Raw genomic sequence first — 26,550 nt, 5'->3', positions numbered from 1 at the left:
GAGGGGTCAGATCACGTCACCAATTAGTGACGTATAATTAGTGATGTGATCCATGGATTGAATATAATTGACATAGAAATGGGCTAGATCTGGGGTAGAGTTCACATGTCAATTCGGTAAATCATAGCTGTACATTAAGAAGTAAACATGAAATGCTATTTCACTAGGCATTTATTCTTGGTTATTCTCATCTAAAAACAAATTTTACCGTTGTACAGTCCCATATCTTGTGCTTTTCAAAGATTTTAGTAATTTTATCTCAGCAATGGAGACCTCCAAGGTACTGAGGGACATGGCATCAGAGCTGTCAAAGTCTATGAAGCCAGAGTCTCTTCCACTCATCACTGCTGAAACATCTTCAGGTAACCTGTTTATCATAACTGTAAGTCAAGTTTTATTTCAATATTGCTGCTGTTAAAGTTCATAATGACAATCTGTTTTCGTTCTTTTGAGTGGGTCGATCATATAATTGATGTTTTGGGACTAAGTGAGAGTCTCCACTCAGTTTTTCAAACAAATAGTTGTCAACGTTGAGTTTTAAACTAATTACAACACTACAAATCTATTACATTTATTGAGCTATGTAACGTAATTGTATCGTCTTTTCCATGACAAGAACGTGGGCCGAAACGTTGACAACTATTTGTTTGAAAAACTGAGTGGAGACTCTCACTTTGTCCCAAAACATCAATTAAAAGTTCATAATGACTCACACTTTCCCATTACTTAATGTTCCTTTCTTTACTTGTTCAAATTAGCTGTTTTCTTGGATAGAAGTATTCATTTTCGGTAATTCAGTCAGGAAGAACGATTATCAACTATATTTTGGTACTTTCTTGTTAAAGTCATGATATGTTTATTCATCTCACCTCAGCGTATGTTCACAAACGAGTTACCAAAGAACAAAAGAAGCCTGTTCTCAAGAAGAACTCTAAAAGTGCTGCACTCTTAAAAGCTGGTTACACAAAAGGTAATTTAAATCATTATTCTTTGTTTGTAAATTGTGAAAATTATTGGTTGGAATTCCAACAACATCTCATGCGAAAATTCTCTAAAATTGCATCTCACAATGCAAAATTGTGTACAGATGTGAGGGAAATCCCTGTATATTGTCTATTTTCAGAGAAAAGGATGTTTGAAATAACGATGATGGTTTCATTTGTTATCCTCCAGCTGACCATTATGACTCTTGTAACGTATCATTTTAAGAGGCAATACTTTGGAGCTTTCATAATGTCCTTAGGTATGTACATTTATACAAAAACCACTAATTGTGACTCATTGTCATAAAATTAGGCAAACTTTTCAACCAAACACCAGACCAGTAACCCCCCCCCCCCCCCCCCCCCCAGTAATGTTTCCTTTGTTCACTGTATTATTATACAACAAGCATTCTATCTTTTAGGAATCGTATTTGTACACTGGACAGTATGTAATACTAAATTTGGAAACCTCATCAAAGCTTCTGTATTGAAGACAATTAAAGTGTTGAAATTGGAATTGCTTTGCGGCACATAGTAATTACTGGTGATGTTATGGCACTTAGTAATTACTGGTGATGTTATGGCACTTAGTAATTACTGGTGATGTTATGGCACTTAGTAATTACTAGTGATGTTACGGCACTTAGTAATTACTGGTGATGTTATGGCACTTAGTAATTACTAGTGATGTTATGGCACTTAGTAATTACTAGTGATGTTATGGCACTTAGTAATTACTGGTGATGTTATGGCACTTAGTAATTACTGATGATGTTATGGCACTTAGTAATTACTAGTGATGTTACGGCACTTAGTAATTACTGGTGATGTTATGGCACTTAGTAATTACTAGTGATGTTATGGCACTTAGTAATTACTAGTGATGTTATGGCACTTAGTAATTACTGGTGATGTTATGGCACTTAGTAATTACTGGTGATGTTATGGCACTTAATAATTACTTGTGATGTTATGGCACTTAATAATTACTGGTGATGTTACAGCACTTAGTAATTACTGGTGATGTTATGGCACTTAGTAATTACTGGTGATGTTATGGCACTTAATAATTACTGGTGATGTTATGGCACTTAATAATTACTGGTGATGTTATGGCACTTAGTAATTACTGGTGATGTTATGGCACTTAATAATTACTGGTGATGTTATGGCACTTAGTAATTACTGGTGATGTTATGGCACTTAGTAATTACTGGTGATGTTATGGCACTTAGTAATTACTGGTGATGTTATGGCACTTAGTAATTACTGGTGATGTTATGGCACTTAGTAATTACTGGTGATGTTACAGCACTTAGTAATTACTGGTGATGTTATGGCACTTAGTAATTACTGGTGATGTTATGGCACTTAGTAATTACTAGTGATGTTATGGCACTTAGTAATTACTGGTGATGTTATGGCACTTAGTAATTACTGGTGATGTTATGGCACTTAGTAATTACTGGTGATGTTATGGCACTTAGTAATTACTGGTGATGTTATGGCACTTAGTAATTACTGGTGATGTTACGGCACTTAGTAATTACTGGTGATGTTATGGCACTTAGTAATTACTGGTGATGTTATGGTACTTAATAATTACTGGTGATGTTATGGCACTTAGTAATTACTAGTGATGTTATGGCACTTAGTAATTACTAGTGATGTTATGGCACTTAGTAATTACTGGTGATGTTATGGCACTTAGTAATTACTAGTGATGTTATGGCACTTAGTAATTACTGGTGATGTTACGGCACTTAGTAATTACTGGTGATGTTATGGCACTTAGTAATTACTGGTGATGTTATGGCACTTAGTAATTACTGGTGATGTTACGGCACTTAGTAATTACTGGTGATGTTATGGCACTTAGTAATTACTGGTGATGTTACGGCACTTAGTAATTACTGGTGATGTTATGGCACTTAGTAATTACTGGTGATGTTATGGCACTTAGTAATTACTGGTGATGTTACGGCACATAGTAATTACTGGTGATGTTATGACCTCAATTCGCAACTATTGAAAATCTATTATTTAAAAAAAATAGTTTTAGGCTCTCGACATGCGACATCAACAAAAATTTGTATCGTGTGTGTTTTTCAGATACAAATAACAGACATCTGATTTGTGTGTTCCTTCAGATAAAATATCTAACGTTAGATACACCTAACTAAACTGTTTTTACAGTGTTTGGTGCATTGTTAGCAGATTTCATGTCCGGTCTAGTCCATTGGGCAGCAGATACATGGGGAACCGTGAATATACCTATCATAGGACAAGTAAGTGATACGTAATAACTTAACTACACCTTCACTACACCTTTATTACACCTTTGCTTTACCATTACTACACCTTTACTGCACCTTCACTTCACCTTTACTGCACCTTCACTACATATTCACTTCGGGTACCATGTATACCTTTTGACTAAGATTTGTTTAAAAGGTTTGAAATTTTTCAAATCTAATATAAAGATTATTCTCACAAAACTGTTGTCGCAAATTGTGTTTCTCGAACATCTTCTAGAACTAATAAGAAAGTTCCAACCTACGTATTTTATATAGTAGTTATATATATAGTTTATAGGAGTGCCCCACTCTCTTCCTATAAACTACAGATATGTAGTGTACTAATGTAGTGTACTAATGTGTCTACTTGTTAAGTAAGGACCAGTACCCCCCCCCCCCCCCCCCCCCTAAGCTAACACCTATATTTTCAGGCGTTTATCAGACCGTTTCGGGAGCACCACGTGGACCCGGTTGCCATGACAAAACACGACATAGTTGAGACGAACGGAGATAACTGCATGTTATCCAACTTGTTCCTAGTTCCCTTACTTTCCTGGTGAGTAACAAGTGGGTTACACGTGTGTATTATCACGTGGGTTACACGTGTGTATTATCACACACGTTATATATTTTTTAATATTTTAATAATATAATATAAATATGTAAACAGGATTAATCTAATACCTAAAAAGTGTCATTATTTATTTAAATGGACACTACCTAATTAGTTACTACCTACCTAAAGTACGTGGTAACTAATGAGATAACTAACTTATAATTGCTACAGTTGCTATCTGTACGGGGGGATTACTTATAATTAACTAATAAGATAACCCCTACAGTTGCTATCTGTACGGGGAGGAGTGGATGCTGCAAAACTTCTCTCTCCTTGTGTTCGGAGCTACTTTCACCATCTACGTTTGTCTCACTAACCAGATACACAAGGTAATTGTTTTCCTATCTAACAAACCTATGGGTGAGGGGTGAAGGGTGAGGGGTTAGGGGCGAGGGGTGAGGGGTGAGGGGTGAGGGGTGAGGGGTGAGGGGTGAGGGGTGAGGGGTGAGGGGTGAGGGGTGAGGGGTGAGGGGTGAGGGTGAGGGGTGAGGGGTGATCATGATATTTTTCTGTCCAAATATTACCCCCCCATGCATACGATCTTAAGATTAACGGGTGGTAAACAGGTGGTAAACAGGTGGTAAACAGGTGGTAAACAGGCGGTAAACAGGTGGTAAACAGGTGGTAAACAAGTGGTAAACAGGTGGTAAACAGGTGGTAAACAGGTGGTAAACACTGACACTACTTATTATCCTACTGTTATATTATAACGTGAGCCCCCCCCCCCCCCCCCATTATAACGTGAGCCCCCCCCCCCCCCCCCATTATAACATGTCAATCCTTTGGGAATTCCATCTGGCAGAGTTTCATCAGATTACAGAAGAGAAATACTGATGTGCCTACTTAACGAATTACGTGCGATGGTGTGAGATAATGTCATATTTACGAGATATAATTCTATTTGTAGATGTAATATATAAAGTAATTCTTGTAGTATTTAGATTTTCATATTTGTAACCGCATCAAAATATCACACTATCAGTGAGGAACAGTGTGTGTGTGTGTGTGTGTGTGTGTGTGTGTGTGTGTGTGTGTGTGTGTGTGTGTGTGTGTGTGTGTGTGTGTGTGTGTGTGTGTGTGTGTGTGTGTGTGTGTGTGTGTGTGTGTGTGTGTGTGTGTGTGTGTGTGTGTGTGTGTGTGTGTGTGTGTGTGTGTGTGTGTGTGTGTGTGTGTGTGTGTGTGTGTGTGTGTGTGTGTGTGTGTGTGTGTGTGTGTGTGTGTGTGTGTGTGTGTGTGTGTGTGTGTGTGTGTGTGTGTGTGTGTGTGTGTGTGTGTGTGTGTGTCTCACCCCATAGTACCTTGCCAAAAGTATTTAGAGATGTAGTAGTTTGTAACTTGTAGTTTGTAACGTGTAGTTTGTAACGTGTAGCTGCGTGTAACGTGTAGTTTGTATATTGCATTTAAGTATAACAAACTGTAACGCTTACATTTCGTTGCGATTCTTCATCATTCTCAAAGTGTTGTGAACAATTAGCAGAAGTTGCTTGATAATATGTATCTATAGATATCCGCTATTATTTTTAAACCACGTGTTAAAGAAATCAGTAAGAATAAAAGCACATGATTTTGCCGATTTTTTCTCTGAGGAAATTCGTTATTCTGAACAGGGTATTCATGAAAATATAAATCAAATTACCGTAAGAACCTAAATTAGATTAAATTTTACGTAGCAAAGGTGATGGTTTAACAGTGAATAAAGTTCTTTGCCAACAAAAAAGCATGGTCACACTGTTATAAAATATTATAACCATAATTTATCTGGGAACTTGTGGACAGTACAGTGGACAGTACAGTGGAAAGTACAGTGGACAGTACAGTGGACAGTACAGTGGACAGTACAGTGGACAGTACAGTGGACAGTACAGTGGACAGTACAGTGGACAGTACAGTGGACAGTACAGTGGACAGTACAGTGGACAGTACAGTGGACAGTACAGTGGACAGTACAGTGGACAGTACAGTGGACAGTACTTGTGGACAGAACAGTGGACAGTACAGTGGACAGTTCAGTGGACAGTACAGTGGACATTACAGTGGACAGTACAGTGGACAGTACAGTGGACAGTACAGTGGACAGTACAGTGGACAGTACAGTGGACAGTACAGTGGACAGTACAGTGGACAGTACAGTGGACAGTACTTGTGGACAGAACAGTGGACAGTACAGTGGACAGTTCAGTGGACAGTACAGTGGACATTACAGTGGACAGTACAGTGGACAGTACAGTGGACAGTACAGTGGACAGTACAGTGGACAGTACAGTGGACAGTACAGTGGACAGTACAGTGGACAGTACAGTGGACAGTACAGTGGACAGCACAGTGGACAGTACAGTGGACAGTACAGTGGACAGTACAGTGAGAATATTAAAGCAGTATTTGTTTTGACACGTGACAGAGTTTTAATAATCACTGACGCCTCTACACTCTTAAGACCTGTACACTCTTAAGACCTGTACACTCTTAAGACCTGTACACTCTCAAGACCTGTACACTCTCAAGACCTGTACACTCTCAAGACCTGTACACTCTCAAGACCTGTACACTCTCAAGACCTGTACACTCTCAAGACCTGTACACTCTCAAGACCTGTACACTCTCAAGACCTGTACACTCTCAAGACCTGTACACTCTCAAGACCTGTACACTCTCAAGACCTGTACACTCTCAAGACCTGTACACTCTCAAGACCTGTACACTCTCAAGACCTGTACACTCTCAAGACCTGTACACTCTCAAGACCTGTACACTCTCAAGACCTGTACACTCTCAAGACCTGTACACTCTCAAGACCTGTACACTCTCAAGACCTGTACACTCTCAAGACCTGTACACTCTCAAGACCTGTACACTCTCAAGACCTGTACACTCTCAAGACCTGTACACTCTCAAGACCTATACACTCTCAAGACCTGTACACTCTCAAGACCTGTACACTCTCAAGACCTGTACACTCTCAAGACCTGTACACTCTCAAGACCTGTACACTCTCAAGACCTGTACACTCTCAAGACCTGTACACTCTCAAGACCTGTACACTCTCAAGACCTGTACACTCTCAAGACCTGTACACTCTCAAGACCTGTACACTCTCAAGACCTGTACACTCTCAAGACCTGTACACTCTCAAGACCTGTACACTCTCAAGACCTGTACACTCTCAAGACCTGTACACTCTCAAGACCTGTACACTCTCAAGACCTGTACACTCTCAAGACCTGTACACTCTCAAGACCTGTACACTCTCAAGACCTGTACACTCTCAAGACCTGTACACTCTCAAGACCTGTACACTCTCAAGACCTGTACACTCTCAAGACCTGTACACTCTCAAGACCTGTACACTCTCAAGACCTGTACACTCTCAAGACCTGTACACTCTCAAGACCTGTACACTCTCAAGACCTGTACACTCTCAAGACCTGTACACTCTCAAGACCTGTACACTCTCAAGACCTGTACACTCTCAAGACCTGTACACTCTCAAGACCTGTACACTCTCAAGACCTGTACACTCTCAAGACCTGTACACTCTCAAGACCTGTACACTCTCGAGACCTGTACACTCTCAAGACCTGTACACTCTCTAGACCTGTACACTCTCAAGAGTTGCACAGGTATTATTATATCGGGTCTCATTAATTACACTGCCAACATTCTTTTATATCGCCGCGTATTTCAAATCAAGTTACAAACACGCCGTCCATTTTAAAAATTGAAAAAACTAAGTCAATTCTTAAAATTATCTCAATTCTTAAAATTATAAAGTGCTCAGTCTTGTTTTACTTTTTTATCTGTTACCTATTCACCGTTTGAGAAATAAAACTTAAAGTTATAAACCTTCACTGTACTTTACCGGTAGAGTCTAAATTAAATAGTTTGAGATTTCCTTTACATTATTATATATATTAACTACCTTACTCGGGAATATTATAGCGGGTTAATTTATGACTGGGAAAATTAATGACCGGGAAAAATATGGCGGAATTTTCCAAAACCCACCAAGCATCAAAATGTATTACTATTAGTTTACCTTACTCGGGAACATAATAGCGGGTTAATTTATGACTGGGAAAATTAATGACCGGGAAAAATATGGCGGAATTTTCCAAAACCCACCACTTTATCCCAGTCATAATATTCCCGAGTAAGGTAGTGTAACCCGGACTTCGGCCGGGATTTCACTGCCGCAGTTAAAAAGGGTAGGAGTAATTACCCGCTGAGTGAAAACCCGCATTAGGTGAGCAATTCTATTCGGAGTTCCCTCACGTATCCAAATTTAGTATCTGTACCACGACTATTACACCTCATCACTCCCGTCTTAAACCGCTTTAAATTAACCCTTATTAACTCCGCACCACACCCGCCTTATATTTGAAAACATTACATTGTCGTATGAAAGTAAACAAACAGACCGCAATGAGTGGCTACCCCCCCCCCCCCCCCCCCCTAATAAGCTTATAGTATTACACGCATAAACATTGTCGTATGAAAGTATGAACTCTCTCTACAGTTTAAACAGACCGCAATCAGTGCCCTATACTCTTAATATCACTTGCGGAGCTAACCTAATTACCAACGCTACAATCTACAGTGCAGTAATAGAATAGATAGTGAATAGGAAGAAAAAGTGAGCCATTTTAGTGGCTCACTCCATAATGTTGCATTAATAGTACAAAAACCATCAATTAAGCCACTTACCGCCGGCTGATTTAAAAAAAATTGCATATGGGCTTCGTCAGAGTTTTGTCGACACTATACCGGAAAAACCAGTCCTGTAACTCTTACCGTTTTTTTTTCAATATAACTGACCGGAAATTACACACAGACGATCAGACACACACACACACATTCTGGTGTTATTAAGGTGATATTTATGCATGTGCCCCACGGGATGAATTTCTTATTAATACCATTGATATCATATAATATTATATTTTTTTGAGTAAACATTGGCTGGTACCACGGGCCAGTCCCCAAAAAAAATAAGAGGTCTTGACTGCCTATGCATCAAACCTTGGCAATCGGTAAATTTGCTCTGGCCCGGAGTCAGCTGACCCTAGGGACCAGAGGATAAAGGCGTAGAGACTGTGTGTATCTACAAAAGTGGTTGTTTTTACAAGAGACAGGGCTTGCAACGCAAGGGAAGATATATATAATATATAGTGTATGTATCACCTCAATACAGCAGCTACAGTTTTAATGCTTGATGTGTACAGGTGTATATCACACACATTGCACGTGATAGTGTGTCACGTATAGGACACGGTGGTTACCAAGCCTGGTGATGTGTGAGGAAAAAAGACAGTTGCCGTGGTCGTCTGTATACCCTGAACGAATACGAAAGTGACACAGATTCATAACCACGACGCTGATATCGCTGACTGTGAAGTAGAAGAAGTCCTCTCAAAAGTCCACGATCTGGCTGCTACTACGATGACCACAAACCACAACATCTTTTGCTCCGTTACTGGTCCCCTGTCTCAGGATGCACGTGCCCGCCTCCCCAACGAACAAGCGGTGAAGAAGAGGGCACAGAGAGCCCGCCGATACGGAAACCCTAAACCCAGAGCACCCACATCCCTCGCAGATCTTCAACTGGAAGAGGACGACTGCAGATCCCTTTTCGGTGAATCTATGCTTCAAATCGACAACAACCTGGACGATCGACGTGTCATCATCTTCGCAACACATAAAACCTGAGAGCCCTAGAGCAATGCAGCAGCTGGTATATCAACCTTCTCATCCTCAGCTGTTCTATCAGTTACTGACTGTCCACGCGGAGATGGTGAACTTCAACGAGGATTCAACCTGCACTGGTGCTTGTGTCTACATTCTCCTCACCCACAAGGATACTCCCATCTACAAGGAAGCATTCGGCGCCCTCGCAAACCTTGGTTCCTTTTCTCCAGACCGAATCATGGTGGACTTTGAGCTTGCCCCGAGGAACGCCCTATCGTCTGCATTCCAGTCAGCCCAAGTGGACGGGTGCTTTTTCCACATCTGCCAGGCTGTCATGAGAGCTGTCGGGAGGCTTGACTACAAGGAGGAGTACGAAAAAGTCCTGACAGATCCCTCATCTGGCCAGAAGAACTACACTTTAGCCGAGTTTTTGTAAAATAAAGATAGAATTTAAAAAATCCCCAAATAGCACGATTTAATTTGGGGTACGAAATTTGTCGGTTTTCGGAATATTTTGTCGGTTTTCCCCATATTTTCGTTCCCAAGCCATTTAGGTCACCGGAATTATGGCGAACATAAATATGTCTCGTAAGGTATATCTTTTTTTCGGTATTTTTAATCACTGAAGCGTGTTCCAAATACTAGAATGTATCCACAACATTCTGGAATATTCTAGAAGGGAGCTTATGAAGGAGCAATACATGTGTTATTATTATCAGTCAAGCAATGCTTACTCAGCGTGTTGACGATACATTTAATCTTTCAGCGAGGCGTTAAAAGTTTAACACGTGGTCAATGTATAATGTATAATGTATTGTTGTGTTTTTTTTGTAAATGTGTCGTCAATTTCCGCTATTATTAGCTTATCTAACCAACAAGCTCATCTTAACAAAGCACATTTTCTAATATTTAATGATAATATTAGACTAATCGAATCACCGCAGAATGTACCTATTCGCCGTATCTATCTGTGTGTAACAGTGTAGCAGTGTAGCAGTGTAGCAGTGTAGAAGTGTAGCAGTGTAGAAGTGTAGCATTGTAACAGTGCAGTGATGCACGCCGCCGCCTTTTGCCAAAATCGGAGGGCGGCGAGGCGAAAACTTGCGGCGGCTCCTTGGCACTTGTAGAGTTGTAGTCGTGACTCAGTCGAACATAAATACAGTCTCTGTACGGGGTGGGCCTCAAAATACCGTTTTGGCTTCCAGTTTCAAGCATGCTACAATGCACAATAACATGTAACATTGCATGTGCCACGTTAATAGATGATGACGTCAGACATATTGATACAGGATTGATAAATTAATTTAATTTTACCGATGGAAGATATTTCAAATTCTCAAAATATAACTTTCACGCCGCCGCTGATTTATTCTTTGGCGTGAGCAAAAACACCACTGTAACAGTGTAACATTGTAACAGTGTAGCATTGTAACAGTGTAGCATTGTAACAGTGTAGCATTGTAACAGTGTAGCATTGTAGCATTGTAACAGTGTAGCAGTAATATTTAGAAACATACAGCTAATTATTATTATATTATATATGATAGCTGAATAATAGTCCATTTCGAATGAGACGGAAAATCAAACCGGCCACTTTAATGACTCAATAATACCTCAATTTAGTAGTAGTAGTAGTAGTAGTATTACCACAACCTCATACAGCTTCTAACGGATTATAGTTAATATTACTGACGGAGAGTTTATATTACTTACGGAGAGTTTATATTACTTACGGAGAGTTAATATTACTGACGGAGAGTTTATATTACTGACGGAGAGTTTAGTTTACATTACTTACGGAGAGTTTATATTACTTACGGAGAGTTTATATTACTGACGGAGACTTTATATTACTGACGGAGAGTTTATATTACTGACGGAGAGTTAATATTACTTACGGAGAGTTAATATTACTGACGGAGAGTTTATATTACTGACAGAGAGTTTATATTACTGACGGAGAGTTTATATTACTTACGGAGAGTTTATATTACTTACGGAGAGTTAATATTACTGACGGAGAGTTTATATTACTGACGGAGAGTTTATATTACTGACGGAGAGTTTAAATTACTTACGGAGAGTTTATATTACTTACGGAGAGTTAATATTACTGACGGAGAGTTTATATTACTTACGGAGAGTTTATATTACTGACGAAGAGTTTATATTACTTACGGAGAGTTTATATTACTTACGGAGAGTTAATATTACTTACGGAGAGTTAATACTTCTGACGGAGAGTTAATATTACTGACGGAGACTTTATATTACTGACGGAGAGTTTATATTACTGACGGAGAGTTTATATTACTTACGGAGAGTTAATATTACTGACGGAGAGTTTATATTACTTACGGAGAGTTTATATTACTGACGGAGAGTTTATATTACTGACGGAGAGTTTAGTTTACATTACTTACGGAGAGTTTATATTACTTACGGAGAGTTAATATTACTTACGGAGAGTTAATACTTCTGACGGAGAGTTAATATTACTGACGGAGACTTTATATTACTGACGGAGAGTTTATATTACTGACGGAGAGTTAATATTACTGACGGAGAGTTTATATTACTGACGGAGAGTTTATATTACTGACGGAGAGTTTATATTACTGACGGAGAGTTTATATTACTGACGGAGAGTTTATATTACTTACGGAGAGTTAATATTACTGACGGAGAGTTTATATTACTTACGGAGAGTTTATATTACTGACGGAGAGTTTATATTACTTACGGAGAGTTTATATTACTTACGGAGAGTTAATATTACTTACGGAGAGTTAATACTTCTGACGGAGAGTTAATATTACTGACGGAGACTTTATATTACTGACGGAGAGTTTATATTACTGACGGAGAGTTTATATTACTGACGCCCGGAGAGTTTATATTACTGACGGAGAGTTAATATTACTGACGGAGACTTTATATTACTTACGGAGAGTTTATATTACTGACGGAGAGTTTATATTACTTACGGAGAGTTTATATTACTTACGGAGAGTTAATATTACTTACGGAGAGTTAATACTTCTGACGGAGAGTTAATATTATTGACGGAGACTTTATATTACTGACGGAGAGTTTATATTACTGACGGAGAGTTTATATTACTGACGCCCGGAGAGTTTATATTACTGACGGAGAGTTAATATTACTGACGGAGACTTCATATTACTGACGGAGAGTTAATATTACTGACGGAGACTTTATATTACTGACGGAGAGTTTATATTACTGACGGAGAGTTTATTTTACTTACGGAGAGTTTATATTACTGACGGAGAGTTTAGTTTACATTACTTACGGAGAGTTTATATTACTTACGGAGAGTTAATATTACTTACGGAGAGTTAATACTTCTGACGGAGAGTTAATATTACTGACGGAGACTTTATATTACTGACGGAGAGTTTATATTACTGACGGAGAGTTTATATTACTGACGCCCGGAGAGTTTATATTACTGACGGAGAGTTAATATTACTGACGGAGACTTTATATTACTGACGGAGAGTTAATATTACTGACGGAGACTTTATATTACTGACGGAGAGTTTATATTACTGACGGGGAGTTTATATTACTTACGGAGAGTTAATATTACTTACGGAGAGTTAATTTTACTTACGGAGAGTTAATATTACTGACGGAGAGTTTAGTTTACATTACTTACGGAGAGTTTATATTACTTACGGAGAGTTAATATTACTTACGGAGAGTTAATATTACTTACGGAGAGTTAATACTTCTGACGGAGAGTTAATATTACTGACGGAGACTTTATATTACTGACGGAGAGTTTATATTACTGACGCCCGGAGAGTTTATATTACTGACGGAGAGTTTATATTACTGACGGGGAGTTTATATTACTTACGGAGAGTTAATACTTCTGACGGAGAGTTAATATTACTGACGGAGACTTTATATTACTGACGGGGAGTTTATATTACTTACGGAGAGTTAATATTACTTACGGAGAGTTAATATTACTGACGGAGAGTTAATACTTCTGACGGAGAGTTAATATTACTGACGGAGAGTTAATATTACTGACGGAGAGTTTATATTACTTACGGAGAGTTTAGTTTACATTACTTACGGAGAGTTTATATTACTTACGGAGAGTTAATATTACTTACGGAGAGTTAATGTTACTTACGGAGAGTTAATACTTCTGACGGAGAGTTAATATTACTGACGGAGAGTTTATATTACTGACGGAGACTTTATATTACTTACGGAGAGTTTATATTACTTACGGAGAGTTTATATTACTTACGGAGAGTTTATATTACTTACAGAGAGTTTATATTACTTACGGAGAGTTAATATTACTGACGGAGAGTTTATATTACTTACGGAGAGTTTATATTACTGACGGAGAGTTTATATTACTTACGGAGAGTTTATATTACTTACGGAGAGTTAATATTACTTACGGAGAGTTTATATTACTGACGGAAAGTTTATATTACTTAAGGAGAGTTTATATTACTTAAGGAGAGTTTATATTACTTACGGAGAGTTAATATTACTGACGCCCGGAGAGTTTATATTACTGACGGAGAGTTAATATTACTGACGGAGAGTTTATATTACTGACGGAGAGTTTATATTACTTACGGAGAGTTTGTATTACTGACGGATCTTAGATTCGTTACATTGTGACCAATCCGGCAATCCTTGTAACTTAAAGGTAAAGTTCTGTCGCGAAGTTTTTAACTGATTAGAATAGGACCAATTATGTTGTAGAATTAATTTTGCTCGAGGGGATATTATATAACAGTTAAGGTATTCAGAGAGTTAAACATATGTCCACTCTTCTTACAGTGTACCGGTGTACTTACAGTGTACCGGTGTACTTACAGTGTACCGGTATACTTACAGTGTACCGGTGTACTTACAGTGTACCGGTGTACTTACAGTGTACCGGTGTACTTACAGTGTACCGGTGTACTTACAGTGTACCGGTATACTTACAGTGTACCAGTGTACTTACAGTGTACCGGTGTACTTACAGTGTACCGATGTACTTACAGTGTACCGGTGTACTTACAGTGTACCGGTGTACTTACAGTGTACCGGTGTACTTACAGTGTACCGGTATACTTACAGTGTACCGGTGTACTTACAGTGTACAGGTATACTTACAGTGTACCGGTGTACTTACAGTGTACAGGTATACTTACAGTGTACCGGTGTACTTACAGTGTACCGGTGTACTTACAGTGTACCGGTGTACTTACAGTGTACCGGTGTACTTACAGTGTACCGGTATACTTACAGTGTACCGGTGTACTTACAGTGTACCGGTGTACTTACAGTGTACCGGTGTACTTACAGTGTACCGGTGTACTTACAGTGTACCGGTGTACTTACAGTGTACCGGTGTACTTACAGTGTACCGGTGTACTTACAGTGTACCGGTGTACTTACAGTGTACCGGTGTACTTACAGTGTACCGGTGTACTTACAGTGTACCGGTGTACTTACAGTGTACCGGTGTACTTACAGTGTACCAGTGTACTTACAGTGTGTCGATATCCTTGCTCTAACCAAGTAAGGGTCTGTATAACCTATCAGCTATTATATCTTTATCCAACTTACAGCATATATACTCTACTCTTAACTACTATATATATATACTACTCAATACTATATTATTATGTTTTATAGCTCCATGCTGCCCTGAAATTTGAATACCCAGTCCTTCAACAAAAGACCAATACTGTATGCAGATTATGGCGAGCTCGGAATGCGGCAACGAGTCTCTTCTTCAAATTTCATACATATCTTTGCTCTGTAGTTGTAACATCTCCTTATGTGAGCATCACGTGGTGTTGTAACAGCCACATGGTTACTAAACAGCCACATGGTTACTAAACAGCCGCATGGTTACTAAACAGCCACATGGTTACTAAACAGCCACATGGTTACTAAACAGCCGCATGGTTACTAAACAGCCACATGGTTTTTAAACAGCCACATGGTTACTAAACAGCCACATGGTTACTAAACAGCCACATGGTTACTAAATAGCCACATGGTTACTAAACAGCCACATGGTTACTAAACAGCCACATGGTTACTAAACAAAATCATCATTCGGCTGAGTAGCCCGTGAGTGGCCTCCCCTGCAGCCTTTCCTGCAGCCTCTCCTGCAGCTTCTCCTGCACACTCTCCTTCAATCTCTCCGTCAGCCTTTCCTGCAGCCTCTCCTGCAGCCTGTCCTGCAGCCTCTCCTGCAGCCTCTCCTGCAGCCTCTCCTGCAGCCTCTCCTTCAGCCTCCCCTGCAGCCTCTCCTGCAGCTTCTCCTGCAGCCTCTCCTTCAGCCTCTCCTGCTGCCTCCCCTGCAGTCTTTCCTGCAGCCTCTCCTGCAGCCTCTCCTGCATCCTCTCCTATTACTGCATCTCCTGCATCATCCTCTCCTTCAGCCTCTCCTGCAGCCTCTCCTGCAGCCTCTCCTGCAGTCTCTCCTGCAGCCTCTCCTGCAGCCTCTCCTGCAGCCTCTCCTTCAGCCTCTCCTGCTGTCTCCCCTGCAGTCTTTCCTGCAGCCTCTCCTGCAGCCTGTCCTGCAGCCTCTCCTGCAGCCTCTCCTGCAGCCTCTCCTTCAGCCTCCCCTGCAGCCTCTCCTGCAGCTTCTCCTGCAGCCTCTCCTTCAGCCTCTCCTGCTGCCTCCCCTGCAGTCTTTCCTGCAGCCTCTCCTGCAGCCTCTCCTGCATCCTATCCTGCAGCCTCTCCTGCAGCCTCTCCTGCAGCCTCTCCTGCAGCCTCTCCTGCAGTCTCTCCTGCAGCCTCTCCTGCAGCCTCTCCTGCAGCCTCTCCTTCAGCCTCTCCTGCTGTCTCCCCTGCAGTCTTTCCTGCACCCTCTCCTGCATCCTATCCTGCATCCTCTCCTATTACTGCATCTCCTGCATCCTATCCTGCATCCTCTCCTATTACTGCATCTCCTGCATCATCCTCTCCTTCAGCCTCTCCTGCAGCCTCTCCTGCAGCCTCTCCTGCAGTCTCTCCTGCAGCCTCTCCTGCAGCCTCTCCTGCAGCCTCTCCTTCAGCCTCTCCTGCTGTCTCCCCTGCAGTCTTTCCTGCACCCTCTCCTGCATCCTATCCTGCATCCTCTCCTATTACTGCATCTCCTGCAGCATCTCCTGCGTCCTCTCCTGCAGCTTCTCCTGCGACCTGCATCCTCTTCTACTACTGCATCTCCTGCAGCCGCTCCTGCATCTTCTCCTAATACTGCCTTTCCTACTGCCTCTCATGCAGCTTCTCCTATTACTGCATCTCCTGCAGCTTCTCATGCAGCATCCTCTCCTTCAATCTCTCCGTCAGCCTTGCCTGCAGCCTCTCCTGCAGCCTGTCCTGCAGCCTCTCTTGCATCCTCTTCTGCAGCCTCTCCGTATGTGCTGGATGATGTGCTGAATAGCTTTATACCTCTGAGTTCTACGCTGATAGTGTTTCAAGTACTTAATCAGAGGCCAACTAACGATGATAAATAGAGTGGTGATCGCAACTGAACATTCTTAACAAGTCTGACAATCATTAGACACTTTGCTCAATTAGCAAAAGGCTCCTTGATCAAATGATCAGGTCACGCACCTCCATCAGGTCACGCACCTATATCAGGTCACGCACACTGAACTTGATCAGGTCACGTATCCTGATCACGTACAGAATTAAACTGTTCTCTCTGAAGAACTAACAATACCCTTTCGGTAACAAACTAACAAAGTCACGTACCGTACAGTATTATCACGTGCTCAAACTAGCGATCTTCCATCAGAAAACAAAACAACAGTTTCAGGATAAACTGTAGGAAAAATGTTGTAAAATATCCGGATATATACTAATACTGATCCGGATATATACTAATACTGATCCGGATATTGCTAAATTGAAAAGCCGGTATTATTCCGGAACTTATTCCGTAGAAACCACGTGAAGGAGGGGAAAATGTTAAACTCGCACCAGATTAGCTATACTATTACTATTACTATGATAATATGTTCCTATTAGCTGCAGATGACTTTTGGTTTGTGCACCCTGCCCTCAGCCCTGAGAAGGACTTCAGGGCGAGTAGGAGACATGTGTTGCTACTAAGTGGGCTAGCCCGGATAGACTAAATCAGGTACAGTTAGTTAATACCTGGTAGCCACGTTCAGAGGGATAATAGAGGATAATAAAGGGCCCTCTGTAATTACAAACGGTAACAAATGAAGTTCAGATACTTCCCAGCTTTTTAGTTCATCATGCCAAAAGCTCCTGAGGGCACCCCTCAGGATGGTTTCGCATCACGAGACTTGGAACCAACCATCATGAGGTTTGAAGGTAATAGTTCACTTTGTTACCACTTCTAATTGAGAGTTGAATCATTTTTCTCGGAATTCGCCCGACTCATATTTCCTGGTATTTGCTGTGCAAACTTAGCTGACGTGACGAGTAACACAATGGTGGAGTGCAGATTCTGTCGGAAGCAGTTTAGGACTGACGCCGAGAAAAAGGAACACGACAAAAAGTGCCAATCTGAGTAAGTGCAGGGTTTTATTTTATTTTCCAGTTTCATAGCCAGGAAATAGATAGTGCATAAATAGATAGTGTATAAATAGATAGTGCATAAAATCGGTATATTTGCATTACAGTCTAGTCTTGCTCTTGCTGTACCGGCCCTGGCATGCAATATTCTCATTTCCTTGGAGAAATCTAGCATAATTCCAAGCTAGGAACTAGAAAACTTTGCTAATTAACAGTTCTTTAATTTAATTAATAAATTAAAGAACTGTTAATCAAGGAATTAAAGAACCGTCAATTAAGGAATTAAAGAACTGTTAATTAAGGGATTAAAGAATTGTAACTAATCTGCTCGTTTTCAGGCGCCACAAGTCGGATAGGTTTGAACAATATGTACAGAGGTTGGGATACAGTAACCATAGAGACTTGGCTCAGGAAGCTATCAGGAAGTTGGGCCCCAACGCCTCCATTAACAGTCTGCTAGAATGCGTTATACAGATCGAAAAGAAGCGGAGCGGGGGGAGCACTGCGAATAAGGGGAGGAGATAAGCTGCCTACTCAGGAGGAGATAAGCTGCCTACTCAGGAGGAGATAAGCTGCCTACTCGGGAGATAAGCTGCCTACTCAGAAGGTAGACACCATTGTAAATATTATGGACTCCTTTCTTTGGACGAGGAGATGAAAGTGACCCTCCCTGAGATTATTTGCGGAACGTTTTTAATTTCGCAAGTTAATTTATTGTTGCGATTGTGACGTGTATTATATTTTCTCGGTAAATATTTAATTTTCTGAGAGCCGTCCCGGGTCGGTTGAATATTTGCTCCAGAAACCTGTTAAAGATCTAAAGATGTAAAACGTAGTATTTGTTTATAAATTTCTGGAATTTTGCTCATTTTGCATCTTTGGCGGGGGGGGGGGGACGTGATCGCCACTCCACATTTATTTCAAATATTTTCGGGTTTTCCCCATGGCGAAAATGGCGAAATATTGAGATTTTCAGCCAATTTTTCCGAAATTTGATGGCAAAAATGGCGATGATGCCCCCACCATATTTGATTATGATTTATTGATTTATTTTTAATGGCGACAAGTCATTGAAATAGTTGAGTTAACCAAAAGTACTGAGTTAGCAACATCAGAGTGATTTTTAAAGATAATAATATTTCTAATTATTTATATAAACGAATTTGAATGTCGCATGATATTTATCGATAATTCCTTTTTGACAATTTCTTATAAAGTGTGTACTGCACACTATTCCTTACTCGGTTCTCTTATTCTCTCGTACTATTCCCAGACAAGGTGAAGCTCCAATGGAAGTGACCTCTATAATTACACTCACGTGATCCTAATTACGCCCACGTGCTGGTCACGTGGGGGTTGTTCTTTGTGCTCCATTTAGTGAAGGCGCTTCCGAGGAATGCCCCTTCCGAGGAATGCCCCTTCCGAGGAATGCCCCTTCCGAGGAATGCCCCTTCCGAGGAATGCCCCTTCCGAGGAATGCCCCTTCCGAGGAATGCCCCTTCCGAGGAATGCCCCTTCTCCAACTATTAAGGAGGAATGCCCCTTCTCCAACTTTAACATTTACACGTACAACTAAACAGGTGGGCTCACAAGGTTTCAGCCTTAATAAACCTTACTGTAGCTCCCTGTTATACCTATAAGATTGAAACTTATTGTTTGAACTATAGAAGAAATAATTAGCATTTCCCAAGGAATGATAATGAGCTATTACCCATATTTATAAAAATATTAGCGTTTTTGCTGTTCATCAATTTCACTGAATAACTGTTATGTTACCCGTAATGGGGACTCAAATATTTAATAAATACTGGTTTCAAGGATAAAAAATCTTCCTTCCTCAATAGATTCTGGTCAAAATTGAACTACGGTAATATAATACAAAAAAATAAATAAATAAATAAATCCTTCGGCTTCCTGTAATTGGCTGGTTGCACTTGTGTAACAATGTGGCTGTTGGAATACACCGAAGTAAAATAAGTGTCTTGATAAAAAATACAGGGTAATAGCCTGTCCAAACTCAGGCTACATAACATCATGTGGGTGTTACAGTACTTACTAGTGGGACAACAACACGTGACAACAACACGTGACAACAACACGTGACAACAACACGTGACAACAACACGTGACAACAACACGTGACAACAACACGTGACAACAACACGTGACAACAACACGTGACAACAACACGTGACAACAACACGTGACAACAACACGTGACAACAACACGTGACAACAACACGTGACAACAACACGTGACAACAACACGTGACAACAACACGTGACAACAACACGTGACAACAACACGTGACAACAACACGTGACAACAACACGTGACAACAACACTTGACAACAACACGTGACAACAACACGTGACAACAACACGTGCTATTGTATCTTAATGTTGTGTGTTAGTATATAATATAGTGTTATATAGTGTTTTTTCCAATTCGGAGCTTGGAGGTGTTATCACTACACCACAATTTGGATGTAGTTCTTCTATATGATATTATAAGAGTTACATGTTGTGTTAGTATGTCAAGTAATCAGTTTTTAAAATGTGCTTCACTGCTGGAAGAACTAAAGCATGAGAGAAATCACAATATATTAAGCAGTAAAACTAATGACATTATCAGCCCCCCCTCATGTTTAACTTCTGAATTATAAGTCAGGATCAAATGAGAAACATGTATGAAATTTGTACTTTTTACATATAATATCTAATATTTATATAAAATTTCATAACTTAGGAAAGTTTCAGTGCCGCTTATTATTATAAATACATATTTAATTTTTATCACTTAATTTCCTACAAATACTCCTCATCCTGCTCCTCTGGGACGGCGTTATTAAAACTACACACTTTTACTAACAATAATACTGTAATAACGCTCCTCTCTCAACATTACTTGCATATCACCTATCTTATTTCCTATTTTATTCCTTGTATTTATACATAATATATATATATGCGCAAAATATCAAATATTTTACTGAATGTGACACTATTGCTAGAGTAGCAGAGAGAAACTATCTGTTTCACAACTAATCTTAGTGTTAAACAGTGGGCTAGTTGGCTTGCACATAACACTATACCGGTACTGTGTTTCAACACTAGTGTGAAAAATATCATATTGTTAGCTTTAGATGTGGTTACGGGAGGTGAGTCAGGGTGGGAGGTGAGTCAGGGTGGGGGTGAGTCAGGGTGGGAGGTGAGTCAGGGTGGGAGGTGAGTCAGGGTGGGAGGTGAGTCAGGGTGGGAGGTGAGTCAGGGTGGGGGTGAGTCAGGGTGGGAGTGAGTCAGGGTGGGAGGTGAGTCAGGGTGGGAGGTGAGTCAGGGTGGGGGTGAGGCAGGATGGGAGGTGAGTCAGGGTGGGAGGTGAGTCAGGGTGGGAGGTGAGTCAGGGTGGGAGGTGAGTCAGGGTGGGAGGTGAGTCAGGATGGGAGGTGAGTCAGGGTGGGAGGTGAGTCAGGGTGGGAGGTGAGTCAGGGTGGGAGGTGAGTCAGGGTGTAGGTGAGTCAGGGTTGGAGGTGAGTCAGGGTGGGAGGTGAGTCAGGGTGGGAGGTGAGTCAGGGTGGGAGGTGAGTCAGGGTGGGAGGTGAGTCAGGGTGGGAGGTGAGTCAGGGTGGGAGGTGAGTCAGGGTGGGAGGTGAGTCAGGGTGGGAGGTGAGTCAGGGTGTAGGTGAGTCAGGGTTGGAGGTGAGTCAGGGTGGGAGGTGAGTCAGGGTGGGAGTGAGTCAGGGTGGAGGTGAGTCAGGGTGGGAGGTGAGTCAGGGTGGGAGGTGAGTCAGGGTGGGAGGTGAGTCAGGGTGGGAGGTGAGTCAGGGTGGGGGTGAGTCAGGATGGGAGGTGAGTCAGGGTGGGAGGTGAGTCAGGGTGGGGGTGAGTCAGGGTGGGAGGTGAGTCAGGGTGGGAGTGAGTCAGGGTGGAGGTGAGTCAGGGTGGGAGGTGAGTCAGGGTGGGAGGTGAGTCAGGGTGGGAGGTGAGTCAGGGTGGGAGGTGAGTCAGGGTGGGAGGTGAGTCAGGGTGGGAGGTGAGTCAGGGTGGGGGTGAGTCAGGATGGGAGGTGAGTCAGGGTGGGAGGTGAGTCAGGGTGGGAGGTGAGTCAGGGTGGGAGGTGAGTCAGGGTGGGAGGTGAGTCAGGGTGGGAGGTGAGTCAGGGTGGGGGTGAGTCAGGGTGGGAGGTGAGTCAGGGTGGGGGTGAGTCAGGGTGGGAGGTGAGTCAGGGTGGGAGGTGAGTCAGGGTGGGGGTGAGTCAGGGTGGGAGGTGAGTCAGGGTGGGAGGTGAGTCAGGGTGGGAGTGAGTCAGGGTGGGGGTGAGTCAGGGTGGGAGGTGAGTCAGGGTGGGAGGTGAGACAGGGTGGGAGGTGAGACAGGGTGGGAGGTGAGTCAGGGTGGGAGGTGAGTCAGGGTGGGAGTGAGTCAGGGTGGGAGGTGATTCAGGGTGGGAGGTGAGTCAGGGTGGGAGGTGAGTCAGGGTGGGAGTGAGTCAGGGTGGGGGTGAGTCAGGGTGGGAGGTGAGTCAGGGTGGGAGGTGAGACAGGGTGGGAGGTGAGACAGGGTGGGAGGTGAGTCAGGGTGGGAGGTGAGTCAGGGTGGGAGTGAGTCAGGGTGGGAGGTGAGTCAGTGTGGGAGGTGAGTCAGGGCGGGAGTGAGTCAGGGTGGGAGGTGAGTCAGGGTGGAGGTGAGTCAGGGTGGGAGGTGAGTCAGGGTGGGAGTGAGTCAGGGTGGGAGGTGAGTTAGGGTGGGAGGTGAGTCAGGGTGGGAGGTGAGTCAGGGTGGGAGTGATTCAGGGTGGGAGGTGAGTCAGGGTGTAGGTGAGTCAGGGTGGGAGGTGAGTCAGGGTGGGAGGTGAGTCAGGGTGGGAGGTGAGTCAGGGTGGGGGTGAGTCAGGGTGGGAGGTGAGTCAGGGTGGGAGGTGAGTCAGGGTGGGAGTTGAGTCTGGATGACTCGTGTAATAAGTACAGCTGAATTCCCATTGCACCTGTTCCTGAACTCATTTCCTTCTTTTTTTGTATACCTAAACTGTTATTCATTTAATTTGAGCAACTACAGTGTTTCTGTTCACCTGTGTGTCTAATCTTGAAAAGAAGATCTTGATAGAGATAGCCTACATTACTTGACAGTACCGTACACGGAGCTGAACTGATTCATTATACACTGAGTTGAGGCTTCAGCTAACTCTGCTTACATAGCTTCCTGGTTTTGAATGTATCGTAGATTATTGTCCATTTACTCATTAAATTCTATCAAGCAGTAAGCACAGTACTAATGAGAAGTAATTATCTGCTCAACTAATTTTATCGATTAAATTAAGTAAGCCAGGAACGCTATGTTGTAATATCGAGATTATTGGTAGCGCAGACAGCGGGTTATTATCAGGGGGGGGTGCCCCCGTTATTATCAGGGGGATGCTTCCGTTATTATCAGGGGGATGCTTCCATTATTATCAGGGGGATGCTTCCGTTATTATCAGGGGGATGCCCCCGTTATTATCAGGGGGATGCCCCCGTTATTATCAGGGGGCGATGCCCCCGTTATTATCAGGGGGATGCCCTAGTTATTATCAGGGGGATGCCCCCGTTATTATCAGGGGGATGCCCCCGTTATTATCAGGGGGATGCCCCCGTTATTATCAGGGGGATGCCCCCGTTATTATCAGGGGGATGCCCCCGTTATTATCAGGGGGATGCCCCCGTTATTATCAGGGGGATGCCCCCGTTATTATCGGGGGGATGCCCCCGTTATTATCAGGGGGATGCCCCCGTTATTATCAGGGGGATGCCCCCGTTATTATCAGGGGGATGCCCCCGTTATTATCAGGGGGATGCCCCCGTTATTATCAGGGGGATGCCCCCGTTATTATCAGGGGGATGCCCCCGTTATTATCAGGGGGATGCCCCCGTTATTATCAGGGGGATGCCCCCGTTATTATCGGGGGGATGCCCCCGTTATTATCAGGGGGGATGCCCCCGTTATTATCAGGGGGATGCCCCCGTTATTATCAGGGGGATGCCCCCGTTATTATCAGGGGGGTGCCCCCGTTATTATCAGGGGGATGCCCCCGTTTTTATCAGGGGGTGCCCCCGTTATTATCAGGGGGATGCCCCCGTTATTATCAGGGGGTGCCCCCGTTATTATCAGGGGGATGCCCCCGTTATTATCAGGGGGGATGCCCCCGTTATTATCAGGGGGTGCCCCCGTTATTATCAGGGGGTGCCCCCGTTATTATTGCACGTGTTTCCTTTTCAATTCCTCAGAAGCGATAAGCACCCCACTGTAGTACTGTAGTAGCACTTCATCGGTATTTTAGGAACAACCAGCCATGCGTCCTGGTTACGCGTTTTAATCGGCCAGATTGATGGAGTGTGTAACTTTTGTAATATCGAATATATATATATATATAGTATATATACTATAATATATATATATATATAGTATATATACTATAATATATATATATGTCCCCCAGATAACACAGTTAAATCAGAGAGGGGATATATTTTCATGCATCATTCTATTTTTAGACAGAACAATGTTCAATGTTGGTAAGGTTTAAGTTGTTATACCTAGTTACAATTGTCTTTTGGTGTACTACAAGTTACTGTCTATAATAAGGGGTTGGTAGATAATTGCCCAATTGACATCGGTTGACTGAGTAATTAGTATGGCCTTGGATCGATGTCGAAGATATTTCATGCTTATGACGTTGCGCGCGTTGACATGAATGTTGTGGAAATTTTCATCGACATCGCTAATTATAACGTGCATAAGCCGCGCAATATCGTCTGATGCCTGAATTGGTGGAAGTTCGAGTGCCGGTAATTCCCCGTGATTTGATATCTAGAGCCGTAGTGACACGGGGTTGTGTCGATATGTTGTCTTGTGATTCTAGAGATATGGAATATACGTCAGAGACTAATTTTCCTATCACTTATCAGTTAACCCAACCAGAAATTTGGTAAAATAAGTGAAACTTCTCTGACGCACCGCAAAATGAAACCTGTATTCTGACTGTATCTTCAGAGTGCTATAAACTGTGTATTTCAGTGGAGTCACATGATAAGTGGAGTGCCGAAGTGGGTGAAAGTGCTGCAGGATGCCCACATCATAATGCCGCGTCCTCACCACCACATCCATCACATCTCCCCTCACGAGACTTACTTCTGTATCACTGGCGGGTAAGTACAAACTACAATCACAACTTAATTGATACCATTTCTGTTATTTTTTCAAATCTATATTTCTACGGTCATGAAATGAGTATACTTCGTTCAATCAATTGATTGATCGAATAAATATTCTGCGTCGAATATAATATTGCCCTTATATTAGCGCTATGCTATGGGCCCTGCCGCGCTCAAATGCGCGGAAATATTGTGGCAAAAGCCACTATCAGTATAATGATTATATCTTTATAAAAGCCACTATCAGTATAATGATTATATCTTTATAAAAGCCACTATCAGTATAATCATTATATCTTTATAAAAGCCACTATCAGTATAATCATTATATCTTTATAAAAGCCACTATCAGTATAACTATAATCATTATATCTTTATAAAAGCCACTATCAGTATAATCATTATATCTTTATGTGAAATGAGGATGGCCACGTGAGAGAAGTTGAATATACAGTAGTAAATCTAACAATAGTTCGTTATACAAAGTCGGCTAACTTTGGCGAAGGCTTCAGCGTCTTTAATTTTAACCATTTTCAAGGCTTCACCGTCTTTAATTCATCGCAACCCGTCTTTGAATTTGCTGGTAGAAGTAATGTCAGTTTGTTAAATGTGCTTTATTACATCCGATCTATTTCGAGACTTGTAGTTGTTGTGGCGTCTTTAATTTTTCAATTTTGAAGCCTTGCCGTCTTTATTTTTTTTTTCTATTTGAAGGCTTTTTCTTTATAAATTGCGTCTTTATAAAACAAACTGAGTGTATCTAACTAATAAATACTTATTGTCTTGCAGGTGGTTGAACTATCCGTTGGAGAAGATTCAGTTTTTCCAGACTCTCGAATTTATAATCGAGGCTTTAACAGGTAATAAATTCATAACCAAGTCAGGTAATTTCATATGCAGTATGCACTTGTGACATTTTCGCAGCTCTAATGAGAACCACCATAGTTACCATGGTAACTGTCAGCCACAACTTACCAATACACATTAGAAAGTCTTTATTTTACATCCTGTTATTTAATCTGCATTAACGTGAGGTCTCAACTTGTGGACATTAGCTAACTGTACTGACGTACTGTGTTAAATTAGCTTACTGTAATGTGTTAACTGTGTTAACTGACCACAATTTCAGCGCACAAACCCCGATCTGACGACCAGAAGTGGCTGAAAGGTTAATAGAGTACAACACCCCTGTTACCATGGTTACACCCCCTCTAGAGTACAACACTACACTGTTACCATG

General features: G+C 41.9%; 2 protein-coding genes across 2 annotated transcripts; one reads left to right on the top strand and one right to left on the bottom strand.

Moving 5' to 3' along the window:
• Window positions 1–262: 262 nt before the first annotated feature.
• Window positions 263–26,550, top strand: LOC134814184 (plasmanylethanolamine desaturase 1-like). Its single transcript, XM_063822241.1, has 9 exons — window positions 263–362; window positions 875–970; window positions 1,124–1,243; window positions 3,180–3,271; window positions 3,712–3,836; window positions 4,123–4,225; window positions 25,174–25,304; window positions 26,100–26,170; window positions 26,440–26,550. The coding sequence occupies exons 1-9, from the start codon at window positions 266–268 to the stop codon at window positions 26,481–26,483; spliced, it is 879 nt and encodes a 292-aa protein (XP_063678311.1). The 5' UTR covers window positions 263–265; the 3' UTR covers window positions 26,484–26,550.
• Window positions 15,995–16,708, bottom strand: LOC134814300 (trichohyalin-like). Its single transcript, XM_063822397.1, has 2 exons — window positions 16,536–16,708; window positions 15,995–16,472 (listed from the first exon to the last, which is right to left on the bottom strand). Exons 1-2 carry the CDS (start codon window positions 16,706–16,708, stop codon window positions 15,995–15,997), a joined length of 651 nt encoding a protein of 216 aa, XP_063678467.1.

Source organism: Bolinopsis microptera, chromosome 4 (genome assembly GCF_026151205.1).
Source record: "Bolinopsis microptera isolate Bmic1 chromosome 4, MBARI_Bmic_1.0, whole genome shotgun sequence".
Classification (NCBI taxonomy): Eukaryota; Metazoa; Ctenophora; class Tentaculata; order Lobata; family Bolinopsidae; genus Bolinopsis; species Bolinopsis microptera.
This window is presented reverse-complemented; position numbering and strand designations above follow the sequence as displayed.

Coding starts and splice junctions, on each gene's coding strand:
- LOC134814184 (XM_063822241.1), top strand. CDS start 266: ATGGAGACCTCCAAGGTACTGAGGGACATGGCATCAGAGCTGTCAAAG. Junction 363..874: donor CACTGCTGAAACATCTTCAG/GTAACCTGTTTA, acceptor ATCTCACCTCAG/CGTATGTTCACAAACGAGTT. Junction 4,226..25,173: donor TCACTAACCAGATACACAAG/GTAATTGTTTTC, acceptor TGTGTATTTCAG/TGGAGTCACATGATAAGTGG.
- LOC134814300 (XM_063822397.1), bottom strand. CDS start 16,708: ATGCAGGATAGGATGCAGGAGAGGGTGCAGGAAAGACTGCAGGGGAGA. Junction 16,473..16,535: donor AGGATGATGCAGGAGATGCA/GTAATAGGAGAG, acceptor GATGCAGGATAG/GATGCAGGAGAGGGTGCAGG.